An 18,890-nucleotide genomic window follows, 5' to 3' on the forward strand; every position below is an offset into this window, starting at 1 on the left:
TTCCTTTTCTATGAGACGAGATGCATGTGCAGGTGAGGCATCACGCTTAACCAAGCATGTCCCTTCATATGCAATGAAGACATTATATATGTTTGAGTGGGGTATGCTGTTCTTTCATCCCTGCCTGGTTTTGTCAGTAGTAAATCAGCCAGCAGCCTCACTACCAACAAATGTTGGATATTAACCTCCCTGCCTCTCTCCCTCCTTCCTTCCAGCACACTATTAATCTAGCTTATCTACGCAGGGAACACATTTTAAGCCCCAAGGTAGATTTATATTTGGAATTTGCAAAAGTACAGTCCTTGCCTAATCCCTCTCCATTACACCACAGGCATGGATCTGTGATGGGGAGGTATTCATGGCATTACAAGTCAGGAGATGGCATCCTCTAAAGTCCATCTCTGGCCTTGGCTGCTCCACTTCAGAATTTTTAGAAATGGATCAAATGTAACAGCACATCTCAACAAGCTTTCCTGTTGCCTTCCCTGTTCAGGTCTGCTGTTGAGCACCCAGTTCAGCTGGAGTTTGTTGTCAGTCATATGCCTGTAGACTTCACCAGACACCTACCAGACACAAACCCCACAGCTCTGACTTTTCACAACAGCTACCTACAACAGGAAAATGGAACTGCAAGGCCTAGGAAGTCAGGAGACAGTAGTCACATTTTAAATTAAGTTCTGCACTGAGAGAGAAGGACTTCTTTTAGGGCTCTTTCCTCGGTCTACATTGAACCCAACACAGTAAAACTCCAACTCTGGCTATAGTTCCCCACAGCTACTGCAGCAGAAGCAACCACAATCCTCACAATAGAATACAAAATGTATATATTTTGACCTTACTTCAATTATGTTCTGCATCTATAATCATAGTGCATTCATAGATGAAATGTAAAAGCCTATAATCTAAATGAAGGAACCACTCCTCCACAGGGAAAGAGAGAATGTTGTCTTTTTTCCATTTTAAAATTGTTAAGAAGGTAATTACATGTTATTTCCAGTGAAAGCATGTTATTTATCTCTCAGAAAGATTCAGTAATACTTAAGAAGTCTTTTCTGAATATACCAACAGCAGACCATCTTTGAGCCTATTTATAAAGGAAACGTTCAATGAATGAAAAATTAAATGAGACTAAAAATAGTCATGATGACAACACCTCTGCAACCAAAACCTCTCCCTCAGCTTCAGCGTTAGTTTAGCAAAGTAACAGGGACACTGCTCATTTTTCTGTTGTCTGCAGAGATGTCAGCCTGAAGTTATTTCAGTCATTACACCTGTCAGTGAGACTCTTCTCCTGAGTAAAGCTGTGGCTTTACAAGGAAGTTGGCTCTTTCTGTTGGCTCTTTCTGTTGGCTCAGCAAAACACTTAACCGACCGAGGTCCTGTGCTATCCTAAGTCTTTCAGTGTTTGAAAAGAAGAGATGTTAATCTCTGTGAGGCCTTTCATTTTCAGTGACTAGGAGGCAAAACATTCTTCAATGCCTTGTGCTGTAAAGTTTATGAGTGATTACCTCTATTACAGCAAAAATACTCAAGCAGCAAATCTTTCTGCTGCCATGAGAAGCTTCAGGCCTTGCATTTGAAGCATATATAGAAAGCATGTATAGAAAGCACTGTGTACAGCTGGGCCTTAGAACAAGGGATGAATAGCAGCAGTAAGAAAATATCCTTATCTCAAAGACCAAAAAGATGTCAACAGTCGCAGGTGTCATCTATTAGAACCAGGCAGGTAAACACTAAATAGTAAACACATTCTGCAAACACTGAGTGTCTGCAGAGTTGCAGCCTTCCAGATGGAAATCAAGATCCCAGAGTAGAACTCCCGTGTGTCTGTGCAGTATTACTTCCAAAGAACATGACTAATTCATGCACTCTATGTGTCTCCCATATCCTGACAGAATCCATGGCGTGCTCCCTACCAGACACCACCCTCAGTGTTTCACTTGGATTCTCCCACATCGATGCTTTCACTCATTCAGATCCAAACAAGAGAATATGGATGCTTTTCGTTCAGCAGGTCAGGAACGCCTAGTCCCTGTTATCAGCAAGCTCCTCTGAGCCCATGCAGCATTGCTCTGATAGATTACATTGACACACAAATAAAGGAGGAAGCAGAGGTGGTATTTTGTCTACATAACTTTTCTAAACTCGTGAAGCATTCAATAAAGCATTTAGTATTCCTGTGCTTCTGAGAGCAGTTCTGTTTCTAAACTCAAAGTACCTGCACCTTTCCTCTCTCCCCCGGCCATCCAGCATTTCCTTATCTAACAAACTTGAAAGTCACTGTTCATCCCCAGGGATCCCCAGGGATGTACATGGAGAAGTCCCAAAGAAGGGGGTGAGCATCATAAAACCTGTCTTTCCCCAGCTATCCTCATTGGTGCAGTTACCTATCAAGCCATGCCCTTAAACCATGACTACCACGAATTTATTCTCTACAGGTGCCATGTGAGAAGCTCAGCTCACTCAAATAGCTGGGATAAAGGACGCAATGTAAATATTGCTTAACATAAACGCAGATCCTTGGGATTAGCGTCGTGGCTCCACAAGACGCCGCTGGCACTGGACTGGGCGCAGCTCCTTGTCGGAGTGTGCTGCTCTGTGCTGCAGGGAGTTTCTGCAGCCTCCCCGTTGTGCCAACAGCACGGGCAGGGTGCCCCCCAAGGAACCATGTCTTCTCCAGGACCTCTCGGCCGAGATGCTCCCCAGCCCAACTGAGCGCCACAAGCCCCTCTCCTGCACCCCGAAGCATCCCGGTCAGCTACGGCGACGCCGGCACCCCTCCCCTCCTCTCCTCAACCCTGCCACTACCCGGCATCTTCCACCACCTCGGTGCCCGGCCCCGCAGGACCCGCGTCGTGCCTGCGAGACGAAGGTGGCCCCGGGCCCGCAGGGTCCACGGGGGTCGGGCCGGGCCTGCGCAGGCCCCCGGGGGCGCGGCCGCTCGGAGGGAGCGGGCACGGGCGGCGGCGGCGCAGGAGGCGGGGGCCGGCGGGTCCCGGCACCCCCGGGGCGGGGAGGGGGCGGGAGCGGCGGCGCCCCCCCGGCCGCCGAGGGGCCGCGCCGGGCGCTGGGGCGGGGTCTGCGGGCGCCGGCAGGGCGGGCAGCGGCGGGCGCCACGTCGGCAGCGGGGACGGGCGGAGGAGTAAAGTCTGAGCGGAGCCCGGGCGGGCCGAGTGAGCGGCGAGCGCCGTGCGGTGAGTGAGGGAGCGAGGGAGGGATGAGCGGCCGCTGCTCCCCGGCCCCGCCGCCAGCCGGGCAGCCCCCCGAGCGTCCTCCCCGCCTCCCCTCCCTGCCTCCCCGCGGAGAAAGGGGAACTTCGAGGGGAGGAGGCGGGAGAGCGCCCGGCGCGCCCCGGTGGAGCCTGCGGAGCCGCCGCCACCTGCCCCCGGCGCGGGCACAGCCCGGCCGCCTTTGTGCTTCCTGCCGCGGCTCCGCGGGGAGGGAGGGCCGGGCCGGGAGTAGCGGCTCCGCCGCGGCCTTGGCTGCCACGTCAGTGCCGCCGCCCTGCACAGAGATGCCGGCGGTGCCCGCGCCGGCCCGGCGGGGCACACGAGCGGGGGTCGCTGCCGGGCCGCCTCCGCAGCTCCGCCGGGCACGCAGGTAGCTGCGACGGGAGGACGGGGAGGGGACTGCGGGGCTTGGGCCGCCCTAGGGCGGTGTGGAGCGGCTCCTCGGGTGCGGGGCCGCGGGCGGGGTGGGCTGCTCTGCCCTGCCACTACCACCCTCCCTGGGCCGGGCGCCCATGGAGGAGCGGACCCCGCCCACCTGGGAGGGAGGGAGGGCAGCGGAGGGAGCCGTGGTCGCCTCGGCCTGGCTCCTGGATGGTCTTGTTCTGCCTCGTGAATTTCTCTGACCTAGGAGAAGCTTTGTTTCGGGTTTTCTTCTTTTTAAACTTTGAAGTGTTCGGATGTTTGATGTAGTAACATGCTCTTTGTTTCATCCATGTCTTTCGAGTCCAGCTTGACGGAATAGCATACGAAGAGGGTTTTTTTTGTGAACTGTTTGGGACCAGCTTAGTTTTCCACATTCACCTGGCCCAGGCGTTTATGTGGTGTGGCCTGGAAACAGAGGCAAGTTATTTTAGCCATATGGCTGGTTCTGGTCATTGTGGGAACCGCAGAGACAGCCTCTGTGGATGCAATTAAATGCTTTCTTCTGCTCATAATTGGGCTGAAAATGAGAGCTCCGAATCAGGATGTCACTCCATAAGGAAGATAAATACCAAGCACATGTAGCTTGTTTCAGTGTGTCCACTGTGTTGCTTCAGGCAGCATGCCCCTGTATAACTGGGTACAGGGTACGTACAAGGTTGCTTAATATAGCATGTAAATACTGGTTTGTATGCACGTCAGTTTTAAGACTGCTTAGTAAATGTTATCCAGCATATCATGTAAAGCTCTCTTAAACTGTTAAACTATGGCTAAATATGCAGAAAAGTTAGTGTTGCCTCCTCTGTGTAGAAATGGACAGCACTGCAAAAGCACAAACTGAAAAGTGGTCCTTGTCCAGCAAGTGACCAGGTCTAAATGTCAGGATGGGAGCCAACAACAAGGTGGTGGATGCTAGGAAAAAGATTCTTTATTTTGTTAGCAGAGGTGGCAGGGAAGTTCAGAAGCTGCTTTATCACTGGCTGTTAGGCACAGTCAGGTTTTGTCTTTGAGGGCCTTCTGGAAAAGGAGGTCTGAGACTGATCTGGAGCTCAGGCATTAGGAAAGTGTAAGAAGAAATGGGGAAGGCTCTTCTGAAAACTGAGCTAGCATGAAGCGGAGGATGACAGAACTGGTAAAATGGAGTTTTCATGGTCTTTCTGAAGCTATACTGGAATTTACCATGTGCTTCTTAGGAACCAGTTTTGGAGAACTAGAAAAGGGGAATTCTGTTTCATGCCACCTTTGATTTTGTATCTTGTAAATCATTGCATCAAAGAAAACTTGATTGCCAACATCAGGTGTTCCCTAGAGCCTTTTCTGGACCCTATGTATGTTTTAGTTGACAGTGATGGAGAAGTAGTGGATTCTCCATCCATGGTAGATACGATATAGTAATGTCCTGGGCAGAGTTAAGGGCTTTTTTTGCAGGAGATATTATACTTCTCTTTTGCTTTTAATCATGGTGTGTGTGTTTGGTTTCTAATACTGATATGTTGCATTACCTTCCCAGCTGTGTTCGGTATCCTGCATGCTGTGAGCTTGTTATGTACATTACTTATGGCAACTTCTTTTGGAGGAAGTTGTCTGCCTGCTGTAGGCTTGGAAGTAAGTCATGGTTCACACCTGGAAGCTTCTGATCAACTTCTTGGGGTCTTCACTTGAATGCAGTCTTTTTTTCATTTGAAGTGGGCATACTTGCTTCCAATCCACTCTTGCTTTGTATATAAATCAGAATTTTGAAACTTGGGTTTTAAACAGAAGGCTTGTTGAAGTACTCGCTGTGCTCTTGGTTTTTAGCTACATGCTTTCTACATGCCTGGATTTGTTTTTTTACTTTAGTGCTGTTAGCACTGTCTCTTCTTGCAGAAGCTCAGTCAACTCTCTTCCCTGCAGTAACAAACTGAAGCACACATTTCCATGTTGGCTGCGCTCTGAGGGTTGTGTCTGAGAGAACTAAGAGCACTGAGCACACTTACCTGTGACATGTTACAAGCCCTAATCCAAGGAGTAAGGCAGTGAAGCTGATAGTGAGGGGTCGCTTGTGCAGCTGAAGCAGTACCCTGAAGAGCAGCCATGGATGGGATTACCTTTTTTGGCTTCATGTTTATTTCCTTGTCTAATTTGGAGAGCACAGCACTGTTGCTCTTCCAAAAATTTATTTCTTTAACTATCATACCTACAAATATTTTTTTTCCGTGTATGTGTAATACATCAGGTTCATTCAGAAATCTGCTGTAGCTGCTGAAAGAGGGGAATGTATGTGGCAAGGGTTGTTTGTTTTCCATCAGCTCTGTAGCCTGGCTTTCTAACTGCATAGCTGGTAGCCAGAAGGAAGATAAATTCTTTTGTGGTAGAACAAGGCAGGGAGATGGGTTTGTTTGCAGCTCTATCAGGTGAGAAGTTCCAGCACTGGCGGCTGCTGTCTGGAGCAGCATTAAGCTGCCGGCTGAAATTGGCCCCATCCTTGGGTTGTTTCAGTGCTACCCACAAATATCTGAGTAGTGGCATTGAAACAAGCCAGTTTTCACTGGCTGCTGCTTGGGCCAGGTTTACTGTGCTGAGACAGAAGGGCTTTTTGTCTGTAAAGTCAGAAAGACACCGAGAACATCCGCTAAAACTCGGGACGTTACACGTCTGCAATGGTTAGAGCCCACTTCTCAATGGAAGGCTAAAACTTTACACAAATTACTGTCCAAGAACTGCAGGCTCATTAAGAAGCATTTGTGTCTTAACATGGATTATTGTGCTTCATAGCAATCCTCATGGCAGCACACAGAGCAAGTAAAATTATCTCCGTTGCCAAGAAGGAATTGGTGCTTTGGTGACATAAATCTCTGAAAATGTGGTATCTTAAGGCCATACCAAGTGTGCTTCCTCCATACTGTGGGGATTTGTATTCCTGATTCCCACTGTACACCCATGGCAGGTGTGTGACAGTTGCTGTTCCATAAAATGTCATTAACCTTCTGCCTTTCTCATAGGTGTACGCAGAATACTTTTGTGGAAACAACTAACTAGAAATCTTCACAAAGGAATATATTTGGTGAGTAAGTTTTATTTTAATCAGCTTTGATGTGAATGTATGTATAGCTCTGCCATTACCTCTAGAGCTTCTTGGTGCTTTCATTCAGGGTCTTATAACACTGTTAATGTTACAAATAGCTCTTGAATTAAAAACCCTCTTCTAAACAATTTCTTTTTTATTTTTTTACAACAGGGTAAAACATTTCAGCTTTCTATGTCTTTTGTATTCTGTCAATATGGAAGTGTGTTTTCTTTCAAATCAGTTGAGTGACTTCCATTTTTATTTTTTAAATCTTTTTCATGTGAAGGCTATAATTTATTTTAGTGTGTTGTTAAGAAAGATGAGAAGTTATCCCTTATCTCTTGAATGAATAGCATCTTCATGAGCATACAGGGGAAAAAACTCCAAGAGGTAGTTTACATTTATCCCTGTTTGAAATCTCTTTTAAGAGCTGGGTTTGCTTCCACTACTTGACATGAGAAAACACAAATGAAGAAGGAAACTGGAGTGTGCCAGTGATATGATAGGTTTCTGCTTCATGAATGTCCCTATGAGTTTTGCTGGGCCTCATGGAGATCCTGCCTCATTCCATGTCATCATTTAATGAAGATGTTAAATGAAGCTGGAGGCTTTTCTGCAGTGACACAAGTGTCAGTGAATTCGGCATCACAGGATGAAAATGCCGAAGAAAGATCTCTTTGCTTGCTTTATTCTTCCCTTTTTCTTTGGCCAGTCTGACTGTACTTTGAAGAAGATTCTGAAAAACATATCAGAAGAGTTCCAAAGTTCAGGTTTCTGATAAATCTTTGCCTTGTTGCATACACCTGCAGTACTGGTAATCATTGTGACTAATGATTCAGTGCACAGTGGGGACTTTGAATCTGCAACTTCCAAGCTTCCAGAGTTCCTTAACCTATATCATGTCTGAATGACTTAACTCTGTGCAAAAGTCTTACACTTGCATCTCCATGTCACTGCTTTCGATTTTAGCTGAGTTGTAATCTCTGTTGGGTCTCATGAATTTTGCTTTCTTCTTCTTTGTGGGGATGCATCTTCAGGAGAAATCTTGAACAGGATCATCCCTTAGGATACACTGCAGTCTCATGACCAGAGGATTCTGATGCAAAGCAGGGCATACAGGCCTAGATCTTAATAGTCAAAGGAGGCATTGAGTGCTTTCACCTTCATGGTATTATGTAAAATGTGGTGAGTGGCTTCTGTTTTTCTGTCTCCAGTTTTTGAAGATAAAAGTTATATTCCTGCCCTCTTGCTCTGAAGACTGGATGAAGTAATCTGCCACCAAGCAATTATTCCAGGCCTTTGACCTCCAGTCAATAGAAATACTCATCTTAAATCTCTGGAGGGGAGCCAGGTTTAAAACATGCTCCTGTGCATATCCTGTTCACCAGATATGCTGCACCTTGTTTAGCACACAGAATTTTTGGATCACTTTTCAGAGTCTTTCAAGTCTCCTGAAGTGTTAAATTGGATACAAGTATGCTTAATGCAGACTGGAACATAGATATTTGAAAATTTTCTGTAGAAGTCCTTTGTTGTATCTTGGTCTTGATTCTGTGATTCCCTGGAGAGCTTCTACAGAAAAACAAAAGGACCTGAATTGTGCTTTGTGAGGTCTTATGTGCCAAGCTGTGTTTTGGGTCAGGCTGTGAGCCTTTTCTGACAGTGATGTGATTCGGTTTTCACTTGCGCTGATATCATAGAACAGTGAGTAAAACCTAGCACAGGCTGGTTGGGCACATCTCTTGCAGCATCATAGAATCATCAAGGTTGGAAGAGATTTTCAAGATCATCCAGTCCAGCCACGCACGTAGCATCCCTGGAGTGCTTCTAGGATCTGTAGAACCACCCATCACACAGTAGTTTTCAACTTTCTGGTCTGCAAACCCCTGAAGGCTCCCTTCTGTGTAGAACAAATTCAGTCCTACCAACAGTGACTTACTTGCCTTAGCTGCTGTTCTCAGGCATGTGTAGTTCTCTGTTGAATTCTGGGGTCTGATAGCAGCTGGTTGCCAGTGCCTGGGCTGCACAAGATAAGATAGACCACTGGGGTCTTTGTAGTTGTGAGTGAGTGAAATATTTCTGTTGCAATGGTGTTAAACCATTGCATGTGAGTTACATGTATTGTGTAGTATTCCCGTCTGACTTTTAAGGAGAAGCTTGGGGTCAAGAATTATGTAACTTCGAAGTTCTATGGAAGGTAATGGGAAAGAATGCCTAATCTGAACCACTCTTTGTATATAGTGCTGTGATTTGACATGTGCTGCTATTTTTATATTAATATACTTTTTAACTAGACTAGAAACTCTGCTGTGAAATTCCCCTGCCAATACATTGCTTTGCTCATTTAGCTTTGCAGGAACTGAAACCAAATCTGACAGTCTAAGCTAGACTGTGGAGACTTATGAAAGCTTCCCTTACCTGTCTTGTCTGCCAGTCTTACTCTAACTCTTTCTATTGGACAAGTCTTATCTTAATTAACTACTGATATTATGTCGTGTACAACAGATTCTAGGGGCTTCATCTGGGCTGTATCTGCTGTTAGGGTTGCTGTATCCGGTACCTTCTTAACAGCAGAAAATACTAAACCTTGTGTGAAGTCTTGTGACTCTTTCTAGTGTTATGCCTATGTCCAAAACTGGTAACTTATTCCAACTCCCCTCTAAACTTGTTGGTAATCCCTGACAGTGTTTTCTCTGTCCTCTTAAGATTAGATAACTTCTCTGAATCTCTTACATGGAATTGTTGACAGGAACATTTTGGAAGCTCAAACAAGCAATTTTATCTGGTGTTCTTTTAGGAGTTACATGCTGTCTAGATACAAATAAATTGGTGGAGGTAGTTCTTTATAAAAAAATAATTTACCTCTGTCTTTACTCATTTGTCTCCATTGAGTCTGCTTTAGAACTGTTTTGATCACTTTTTTATTCCTTTGTTTGAATTAAGACTTGCTAGGCTCTGACTTTTATTTTACTCTCTTTAGGACTTTCCCTAAGGAAGTGGTTAAACTCCTTCCACATTCCTAGTAGAGTAATCATCTTCATGACTGAAATGGCCACATGTTAATTAGGAACATAGTTGCTTCATCTTGATACAGATGTTTTGATTGAATAATGTCAGGCCTGTCAGTTTCTTCTGTCTGCTCTTTCTTACAGTGCTTTTTATTATTTCAAGTTGGAAAAAAGCAACAAACCTACATGGGACTTCACACAGTGAGGATGATAACCTTTTATTTCTTCCAGCTTGCATTAGATGAATGCAAAGATGTCACATAGTATCTGAATCAGGTCCTTTTCTAGAACCTGATTGCCTTCAGTCGCTTCCTGTGATTGGTCAGGTTCTTTTTTTAAATTTTTTTCCCCCTTATTTGTGATTAAATAAAATAACAAGGAGTTCTATAATTGATACTTTTAAAAATTGTCTTTTAGCCCTCATGTGTTTTAGTCTCCCAGTTTGCTGTGTTGCTACTCTACAACTTGCTCACAAGTGGAAGCGGAGGGGCGGACACTGATCTCTCTGGTGACCAGTGACAGGGAATGGCATAAAGCTGTGTCAGGGGAAGTTTAGGGTGGATATTAGGAAAAGGCAGCCCCACAGGGTGGTTGGGCACTGGAAGAGGCTCTCCAGGGAAGTGGTCACAGCACCAGCCTGACAGACCTCAAAAAGTATTTGGACAACACTCACAGGTGCATGGTGTAATTCTTGGGGCTGTCCTGTGCAGGGCCAGGAGTTGGACTTCAGTGATCCTTGTGGTTTCCTCTCAACTTGGGATATCATATGATACTTTCCTGTTTCTTAGCTATCATGTTCACATGTCTGGCTTTTGAGTGGTACTTGTTCAGCATTTCCATCAAATTGGCCATCCTGGTAGTAGGTATTTTTGCTTGCTTTCCTGTTCAGCTTCTTGTGTAAAGGTACTGTGTTTTCTGAGCCCTAAACTGATACCCTTAGTGCTGATTGGGAGGACTCTTTAATGTTCAATTTAGGCTTGCTTCTCATCTAAAGATCTATGATTTAGCATGTGGGTGCCAGTTTTTACTGTGATGTTTTAACTTCATAATAATACTGTGAGGGTTTTAGCTCTTGTTTTCCAGATGAGTCTTCCCACCTGCTTCTGCCTCCGCATTCCTTCTTCAGATCCCAACCACTGCTTTCTCACCCAGAGGAGGTACAGAGAGATCTGAGCACAGCAAGAGAAGTAGGAATTATTTTTGTGGTGCTTGTTGACTCCTGGAAGAAATTAAATTATTTAAAGACTTGTGCAGAGGGAAGAGAACTAAGAGGTCAATGGCAGAAAGAGAGAAGGATGCTGATTGGTGTAATGTGACTTGTTTTTCCTTTTTCTGACCTTGGTTCCTGCTCAGGAGGGAAAGCAAGATTAGCAGGAAGATTCAGGGGAGGAGGCAGGACTTAATATCAAAGCATGCTTTGGTGGGGGAGGAAAGCAGGAAGGAAACCTGGACTAGTTATTACTTTCTTCCCCTCCAGAGGAAAAATTCTGTAAGCAGAGCTGCTGATTTGAGCTTTCTCCTATGCTTCCCCTGTCAGGCACTGCTGCTCTAGAACTGCTCTAGTAAACTGCTTCTGGTGTAAAAAAATCTTTTCTGAAACCTTTTCATTGGAAAGTTTGTGTAGAGTTAAAACAGCCTAGTTCTGCTGCTGTCACTGCACTATTTATGCAGTTCTGTGACAAGATAAATTGTGTGTTTCTGTTGCTGTTCTTCCATCTTGTTTTCATGGCATTTGTTCAAATTACACTACAAGGACTTTTAAACAGCTTTCCAGGTATCAGCAGATCTCACAAGCATGCTGCTGTTGTTTCTCTAGTGGCCACCACCTCTAGGATCACTAGGCTTTACTTTTTCAGTACTTAAACATAAGCTGTTGTATAGCAGTTGCTGTTTTGTTTTCCTGATTGTTGTCTTCCTGATTGGTTTTTTTTTTTTGAGATGCACTTGGTGGTGTGGCAGCTCTCACCAAGACTGCTGATGTGGTAGAGAGCACCTTTTTCAAGTACTGAGTCTGGTTTAAGAATGCAAAAGCACAGTCTGATAATAAAAATAGGAGCAGTTTGACAGGACCTGCTAGCTTATCTAATAATGAAAAAGAAGTTCTCTTTGTGGGACTTAAGCTACTTGAATTTTGGATTAATGGATTACATTTATGCTTTGCCGGAAAATATGTATAGCACATGTGAATTTCTTTTTTTAGGCAATAATGAATCAAATGGACAAAAGTCAACAGGAAGTCCCATCATACCTTCATGATGAACCACCAGAAGGTATGTATTAGTTTTCATGATATGAAGTAAATTATTCAGAAGTTCAGTTCTCTCTTAAAGAAATGCATCTGCAAGCTGAACACTTTAACTTTCTTTTATGTAACAGTAAACAAACCATCCCTGGGATGAGATAGGCCTGGATTATTGTTCACTTCTGCATTATCCTGATTACAAAAAGGCCACTGAATATAACTGAGTAAACAACTGTACCTATAAATTATAGACAAGATGGGCAGTTACTGAAGGACCTAATTTGCAGATTAGTTTCCAGAGATATGAATTGGTCTAATGGGTATTTATTTATTCTATTCATTATGTGAGATGGAAAGAGCCCAGCTTCATTTTTGGACACGTTGCTGTGTTCATAATGCATGTGACTTTTATACAAGATGTGTTTAAAAATATATAGAACTTCATTACTGCTTCTGGAGACTGTTTTCCATCATACAATTAACCGTGGTTCTAACTGTTCACAATCTCACAGTTTCATAAAAACAAGCACGCACTTGACTTCATTAACGAAGTGACGTCATGGTCCCCTGAACCAACTGAATATTAAGCTGATTATTAGATCTGCAGAGGAAATGCAGTTGCAAATGAGCAGAGTTTCTTCCAAGCTGTGGACTGGCAGGATTGAGCAGAGTCCTGTTTGCATAATGTGACTGGAAGCATACTAGATCAAAAACCGTTCTTGGCACATAGGTTGTCTGTGTTCTGTCTGCTTTAAAACCCAAATGTGTTGGATGTAGAGGTCGGTGAGTCATGATTCCTCTTGGTTCATTGCTCTTCAGTTTATAATGGCCCTTTAAAGTTCTGTTTGTTGGTCTGCCTTTTTTTCACCTTATCTTTTATATGTTGTATAACCAAACAATTTACTTCATTTGAACGACAGAATTATCCATTAACTGTAGCAGAAAGGGTTGAAGTGGAATAACTCTATTCTTGACAACTATTAGGCAGGAAACACTAGCAGAAGAAGATGAGAGGAAAGGGAGAAGTAGATTTTCATGGCACAGTGCTTCTTCAGCTCTGTTATACTTGAACTTGTTATAGTAGCATGGTGTGAGGACAGAAACTCTTGCTCTTTTGGTGTTAAGATCCCAGAAGCATTTCTGCTAGCAAATGCCAGACTGGAAACTATACCTTAATGTGTTACCTTCAAGTCTAATTTTTAAGGCTGTGTTTTGTTTGCTTAGTTCTTAGGGGTTTTTTTGCCTTAAAGATTTAATTGTGTTCTATACATGGTAAACATCGTGTGTAGAAAGTCAACAGTGGTCTGAAAACTAGAACAATTTTTTTATTAAGGCAGTGAAACAAGTGGGTATTTTTTATCTTCCTAGAATATTCACTAGGTTTTCCAGATTCAGAGCATAACAGCAGAATTTGATCATCACTGGTTATTCCAAAGTTTTATTTCAAATTTGTGAGCAGCTAAGACATATTTTCTTCTGCACAGTTTTCTTTCAGTATGACAATAACCAGTTTGAATATGAAGTCTAAATTAGATGGAGAAAATTGGTGTAGTTAGAGGGAGTAGAATGAAGCACAGCTCATCTTAATGTAAACTCCATCCTTGAAGAGGCTTTTTCCTTTTGGTTCTGGTTCACATGTACTCTTCAAGCCTTATGAGTTTAGTTAAAATACTGGAATACCATTGAAAAACAACCTCCTTTTGAATGTTGGGCAAGGCCTTATACGTGATACACTTACACCATCATAGAAAGATGGCCAAAATGTGGATGGAAGGATACCAGTTCAATGCTGGCAAGATCATCTCTCAGACTAGGCTGCCAAAATACTCCTTAGAGGAAAGGCTCAATTCCAAAACCAATTTGCAGTTTTTCCTAAAGATAGAAACAGTTGTAGTTTGTTCAAATCACACTCAACAATCTTGGTGCCCAAAGGCTTTAAAGAATGTGTGGAAGAAGCTTTTGTGCTCCTGCTTTTTATGAGTAGTGCTATTCTAATGCTGTATTTTCTGCCTTGCAAGTGGCACCAACCTTTGCAACCTAAGTTCATTCAAATTCTTGTTCGTTCTTGGATTCCTTTCAGCGGGAAGCTGGCTGCAAGATAGCCTGGTAGAGCCAACTCCTGGATAGGGAAGTTGTGTCATTTTCTCAGTGCTCCATAAATCACAGAGTATTCTCAGAGTAAATATTCTGAGTTTCAAAGCACCCACAAGGATCATTGAGCCCAACTCTTTAGTGGAGGGCCCATGTGGGGATCAGCCCACAACCTTGGTGTTATCAGCACCATGTCTAAATGACTGAGACAGTCTCCATAGATTTAGGCATGGTCTGGTACTCTCTGGAAACATACTCTTTAGAAAAAAGGAGACCAGGGATGGTATCCTAGAACAGAAATCAACTGGCAATAAAACTTTGCAGCTCTGGGCATTTGCTAGACCTCATGGACAATGCAAACAGGACAGAAATGGAATGTGTCAGCCATTACCAGAAGTTAGTTACACGCTGTCACATTCTGTATTTACACTTGTGAAATAGAGTAGATGATGTCAAAGGACTGGCTACCTGAACTAATGTAAAGAAAAACACATAAAGATTACTTTTGTTTGTATCTCTTACTATTTTTAAAGTTAGTTATGATGGATCATTTCTTCCTTACATCAGTTCTGATTCATTGAAATCAGCTCTTAAAATTCTGTGGTGTGAAACTTTATGCCTATTTCACCCTGATTGTAGTGAACCAGTTAAGTGGAAGTGAAACAGTTTCTGACCAAATTTGTTACAAGTTCTATTAGTCTGGTCACAAGAATCCTCTAGTGAATAATCCGTAGACATTGGATTTTATAGCAGACTCTGCACGCTTCCTTCCGAGTGTGATGCTTTAAAGACCTTCTGTAAGTAAATAGAAATTCTGCTCTCTGTGTGCTTGTGTTGGCAATGCATGTTTGCTGGAGATTTCCATGTTGAAAGCTGCTGGCCTAGAATGAACCAGGAAGGGTATTACATGGCTTAAAGTACAAGGCTGTCATTTATGTTTTCAGTTTCCATTACCCTTTCTATTATCTATATCAATTTCTTAAATAGGAGACTAGTGTAAGCTGGAAGGACTTTCGGTATTTTCTGCTCCTTTGGGCTTCACTATTCTGTATCCTTGTTTTTCTTTTTGTCAACTTCGTAGGAAATTCTCTCATCTAGGTGGCACCTTTTGTTTTGGAATTATTCCAGGCATGCCCATAGGAACTCTGACCTTCAGAGTTTTTTAATGAATTCTGAGTCCTGGGTCAGTCCTGGCATTATCACAAACACATTGGCAGTGCATGGGAAGTTGGTCACCCTGGTTTTCATCCAGTAGTAGATGAGTGCTGGGATGTGACTCTCGGAATCTGTGCCCTGGATGCAAGTTGTCAGCAGTGAGAGTGCCGGGGACAGACCTGTTCTGCTGCTTCTCCTAAGGCGTGTTGCAGTGGAAAGTCAATATGTTGGCAGGGCTGGACAGAGGTCTCTGGTATATCCAGAGCTGATTTTTCTTTCCTACTGCCTCCTAGACTCATTGTCCTCCTCCAGGCATGTTACTTCTGCTCCTGACTCCCTCACCTCTTTATTTCATGTTTGTTTCTTCCCTAGCTCTGCCCACTATGGTTCCACTTGCTCTTTTCTTGGTTTCCTTGTTGTTTGTTATTTGGGACTAGGTGGTGTATGAGCATCCAAGAAAAGCAGCCTGCAAGGTAAGTATAGGCTGTGCAATAGCTGTTGGGCTAGAAAAGGAAATACTTATGAGTAACACTTTTTTTGAAAATGCTTAAATCCTAGTGCTGAAATTGATTTGCTTGTTGTTTGTTCCCTCAGGGTCACTCAAAGACCACCCGCAGCAGCAGGCTGGCATGCTTTCTCGTGTGACTGGTGGCCTCTTCAGTGTCACAAAGGGAGCTGTTGGTGCCACAATTGGGGGTGTTGCTTGGATTGGAGGGAAGAGCTTGGAAATTACCAAAACAGCGGTCACATCTGTGCCTTCTGTGGGAGTGGGTCTAGTCAAAGGAAGTGTTTCTGCTGTAGCTGGAGGCGTTACGGCTGTAGGATCTGCTGTTGCAAGTAAAGTGCCTTTAACAGGAAAGAAAAAGGACAAGTCTGACTAAAACCAAAACTGGGACATACTCGATTCTCCAGAATGTTGCGTCAGTGGCATTAAAATCTGCTAGGATTGGGACCATGAGAAGCCATGTGTCTTAGACACTATCTTCTAACAAGTTGTGCAAGTAACTTGATGTCATCTGAAAAGGACAGAAGAAGCTTGGCTAGCACAGCGTATGAGGATTTATTAGAGCCTAGATTGAAGCTTTGTATCTGGTGAAATGTTACATTTGATAACCATAGAAGTGAGTGTATCTGAAGGAGTAATACATATTTGAATATTCATTTACTGTAAGTCTTCTGCAGTTTTGGACTAAAATGTGAATGTAGAGGCTCAGTAGTCTCTGCGATGCCATCGATACAATGAGATGCCAGTTACTGTTCTCAGTGGTTTCCACATCCTCTTTTTAAGGATCCTTCAGCTGTGTAAAAGCATTGTTGGATGTACCCAGTCTTGGTTATGAACCTGTATTTGCAGGCAGCCTGTAAACTATCCCTGACTGCATTCTGCCAGTGAAGACTGGAGCAAAAAGACTGGAGGTGTGCAGAAATTGGAAATGAGAATGGGAGATAGAAGTGAAAACGTTTAACAACATGGTAGAAAGGATCATAAAGAGTAAACTAACTTAATGCCTTATTAGAAAAAAATCTTCTTTTACCAGGTGAAGCTGTGTAAAGAACTTCCTGTTGTTTCAGTGCAGTTTACAAAATGAGCTTTAGGCTCTTTATAAATCCTGCTATCTGAAACTTTGTCAATTTTTACTGAAAACATGATCGCTCCATCTCAGGTGTATTTAATAATATGCATCTATCTCCTGCAAGTGAGAACTTGCTTCTAATAAACTTCTGATAGACACTAGAAAAAATGACAGCCTGTGGAAACTGGGCTGATGTTTGTGGTCGTCTAGCACAACTGTCTAACTTGCTAGAAATTCCTTTGTGTAGCTGGAAACCACTGAAGAACTAGCAAAGCTGTTCTCTCAACTCCATGATGCACCAGGTTAGCTTTTTGCTCTTTTAAGCAAATGCAAGGAATTTTTCACTACATCTCTTATACTTTTCATTTTGATTTTTGAGTAAAATGCAATACTTTTATTTAAAGCAAACCAAAAATGGTAGATGAGGCCTTAAAAAAAAAAAAAAATTCAAGTAATTTGTATACTGACAGATTCCAAATGTTGACACCTCAAATGGGAGCATGTGTACATCCTCTGCAGTGTGTGAGGCAAAATGCACTTGAAATGGCACAGCGTGAGATTGCCTTAAAATAGAAACGATTTGTGATCTTTTATTTGTGTACTGACTTTGCAAATAAGTAACCTCTTTGGAAGCCCATGAAGGCATCTGTTCATGTTGTATATGCAGTATTTTCTAAAATCTTGTGTTTCTATGGAGAACTTGTACGCTTACTTTTTCAGTGGCTGTGGTTGTACTAGAAGGATATATGGGGGGGACTTCTTAAAAAGGCAAAAAAAGCGAAACATATCACTTGTCAAACCTAGTCCTCTGTTCATGGGTGTTGAAAGTACACCATGTCTGAATTATGGTACTGTCGTCACCCAGTCTGTCTGAGCCATTGGTACTTCAACTGCACTCTGTAACAACTTTATTTTATATCAGTGATTGTATATGTTGGAAGCATGATACTTGTAAGCATGGGAACTTGGGGTGGTGGGGAGAGAAAAAACCCAAGAAATGGTGTCTGCTCCTTCTATTAGATGCACCAGCTGCTTGGTTCTGATCTGCTGCAAGGGTGTAATGAGGTAAGTTTATGCAACAAATGGAAGCCTTTAACTTTTTTTTATAGTCAAAAGCAAATTGCATAGAATATAGTATGGTTTAGAGGTACCAGTTAGCTCTAGAAACGAGCTAGCCTGGGTATCAGAGGCAATCTAGTTGCAGCATATAATTTAGTATGGTCTGCTCCACTGCAATTTCCAATGTAGCCATGTCCCCCAAGTGCTGCCACTGAACTTTAAGAGTCACCTGTTTGGAGCACAGTGATAATTTGCGACACTCAACCAAACCCTTTCTAATAGTTTTTCTGAAAACCCATTTTTTTATTATATTTTTTAATTTTTAAACTATGAAACTTGCAGCAAAACAAGTGTGGTCTGAGATAAGCAATGTTAGGTATGTAAAGAGTTGCCAACACTTCATTTTGTTTTGTTCTTAACATATCCTGTAGCTATTATTTTGAGTCTTGTAACTGAAACTTTTACATGGCATATGGTTTTAGTTTTCAAAGAGCTTTGTCCTATATCCTGTGTGTTTTCCATTCACTTATAAAACTTGCTTCATCTTAAAAACTTGTTCCATTTCTGTCCTGGCACCTGTGAAACATTAAATTGTTGCTGTTTCAGACATTTGAAAGCTTCCTTAGCTTTGTGGAAAAAGGCATACTTAGTTACACATCTTCCCACAGTACCATGCTCCAGAGTGTCTTTTATTTGTATCTACTTAGCACCAACCAGCTCTTAACAAAAGGTGTAACTTCAGTGTGTAAGCTGTGCACAGACACAGCACAAAATCCTTTGCACTAATCTTCTTTTCCCCTGATCAATGATGCTTGGGAATACCCACTTTTAAGATCATAGTGAGCTGAATGGAATATGGAACTGAAATTTTCAGGGGGCGTAGTGAGGTTGTTCTTACGTCTTGGGATTGTTTTTGTGGTAGCTTTATGTCACTTTCCTTTTCCCAGTCGCCGTTTCAAAAGGGGAAATATTTATGAAGGCAACTTGTATGCCTGACTGCTTGCTATGTAATGAAAGGCTTACTCACAGGCTGGTCCACAGTCACTGTGAGTAACAAGAGATGAG

At 43.0% G+C, this 18,890-nt stretch overlaps 1 protein-coding gene across 3 annotated transcripts; it reads left to right on the forward strand.

The window, feature by feature from the left end:
- Positions 1 to 3,094: 3,094 nt before the first annotated feature.
- TMEM263 (transmembrane protein 263) lies at positions 3,095 to 18,432 on the forward strand. 3 transcript variants are annotated; one of them, XM_032107644.1, is made up of 5 exons: positions 3,095 to 3,194; positions 6,632 to 6,693; positions 10,774 to 10,861; positions 11,905 to 11,974; positions 15,787 to 18,432. In XM_032107644.1, the coding sequence occupies exons 4-5, from the start codon at positions 11,911 to 11,913 to the stop codon at positions 16,071 to 16,073; spliced, it is 351 nt and encodes a 116-aa protein (XP_031963535.1). In that variant the 5' UTR covers positions 3,095 to 3,194; positions 6,632 to 6,693; positions 10,774 to 10,861; positions 11,905 to 11,910; the 3' UTR covers positions 16,074 to 18,432. The 3 variants fall into 3 exon arrangements, with proteins under 3 accessions (XP_031963535.1, XP_031963534.1, XP_031963536.1); XM_032107643.1 differs by lacking the exon at positions 10,774 to 10,861; XM_032107645.1 differs by lacking the exons at positions 3,095 to 3,194; positions 10,774 to 10,861 and adding an exon at positions 3,500 to 3,600.
- The last annotated feature ends 458 nt before the right edge of the window (positions 18,433 to 18,890 follow it).

Source organism: Corvus moneduloides, chromosome 4, assembly GCF_009650955.1.
Source record: "Corvus moneduloides isolate bCorMon1 chromosome 4, bCorMon1.pri, whole genome shotgun sequence".
NCBI classification, from domain to species: Eukaryota; Metazoa; Chordata; class Aves; order Passeriformes; family Corvidae; genus Corvus; species Corvus moneduloides.

Bases quoted from the DNA above. Each gene is read 5' to 3' on its own strand.
- TMEM263 (XM_032107644.1), top strand. From the start codon at position 11,911: ATGAATCAAATGGACAAAAGTCAACAGGAAGTCCCATCATACCTTCAT. The intron at 11,975-15,786 runs GTATGTATTAGT...TTGTTCCCTCAG, and splicing joins TCATGATGAACCACCAGAAG to GGTCACTCAAAGACCACCCG.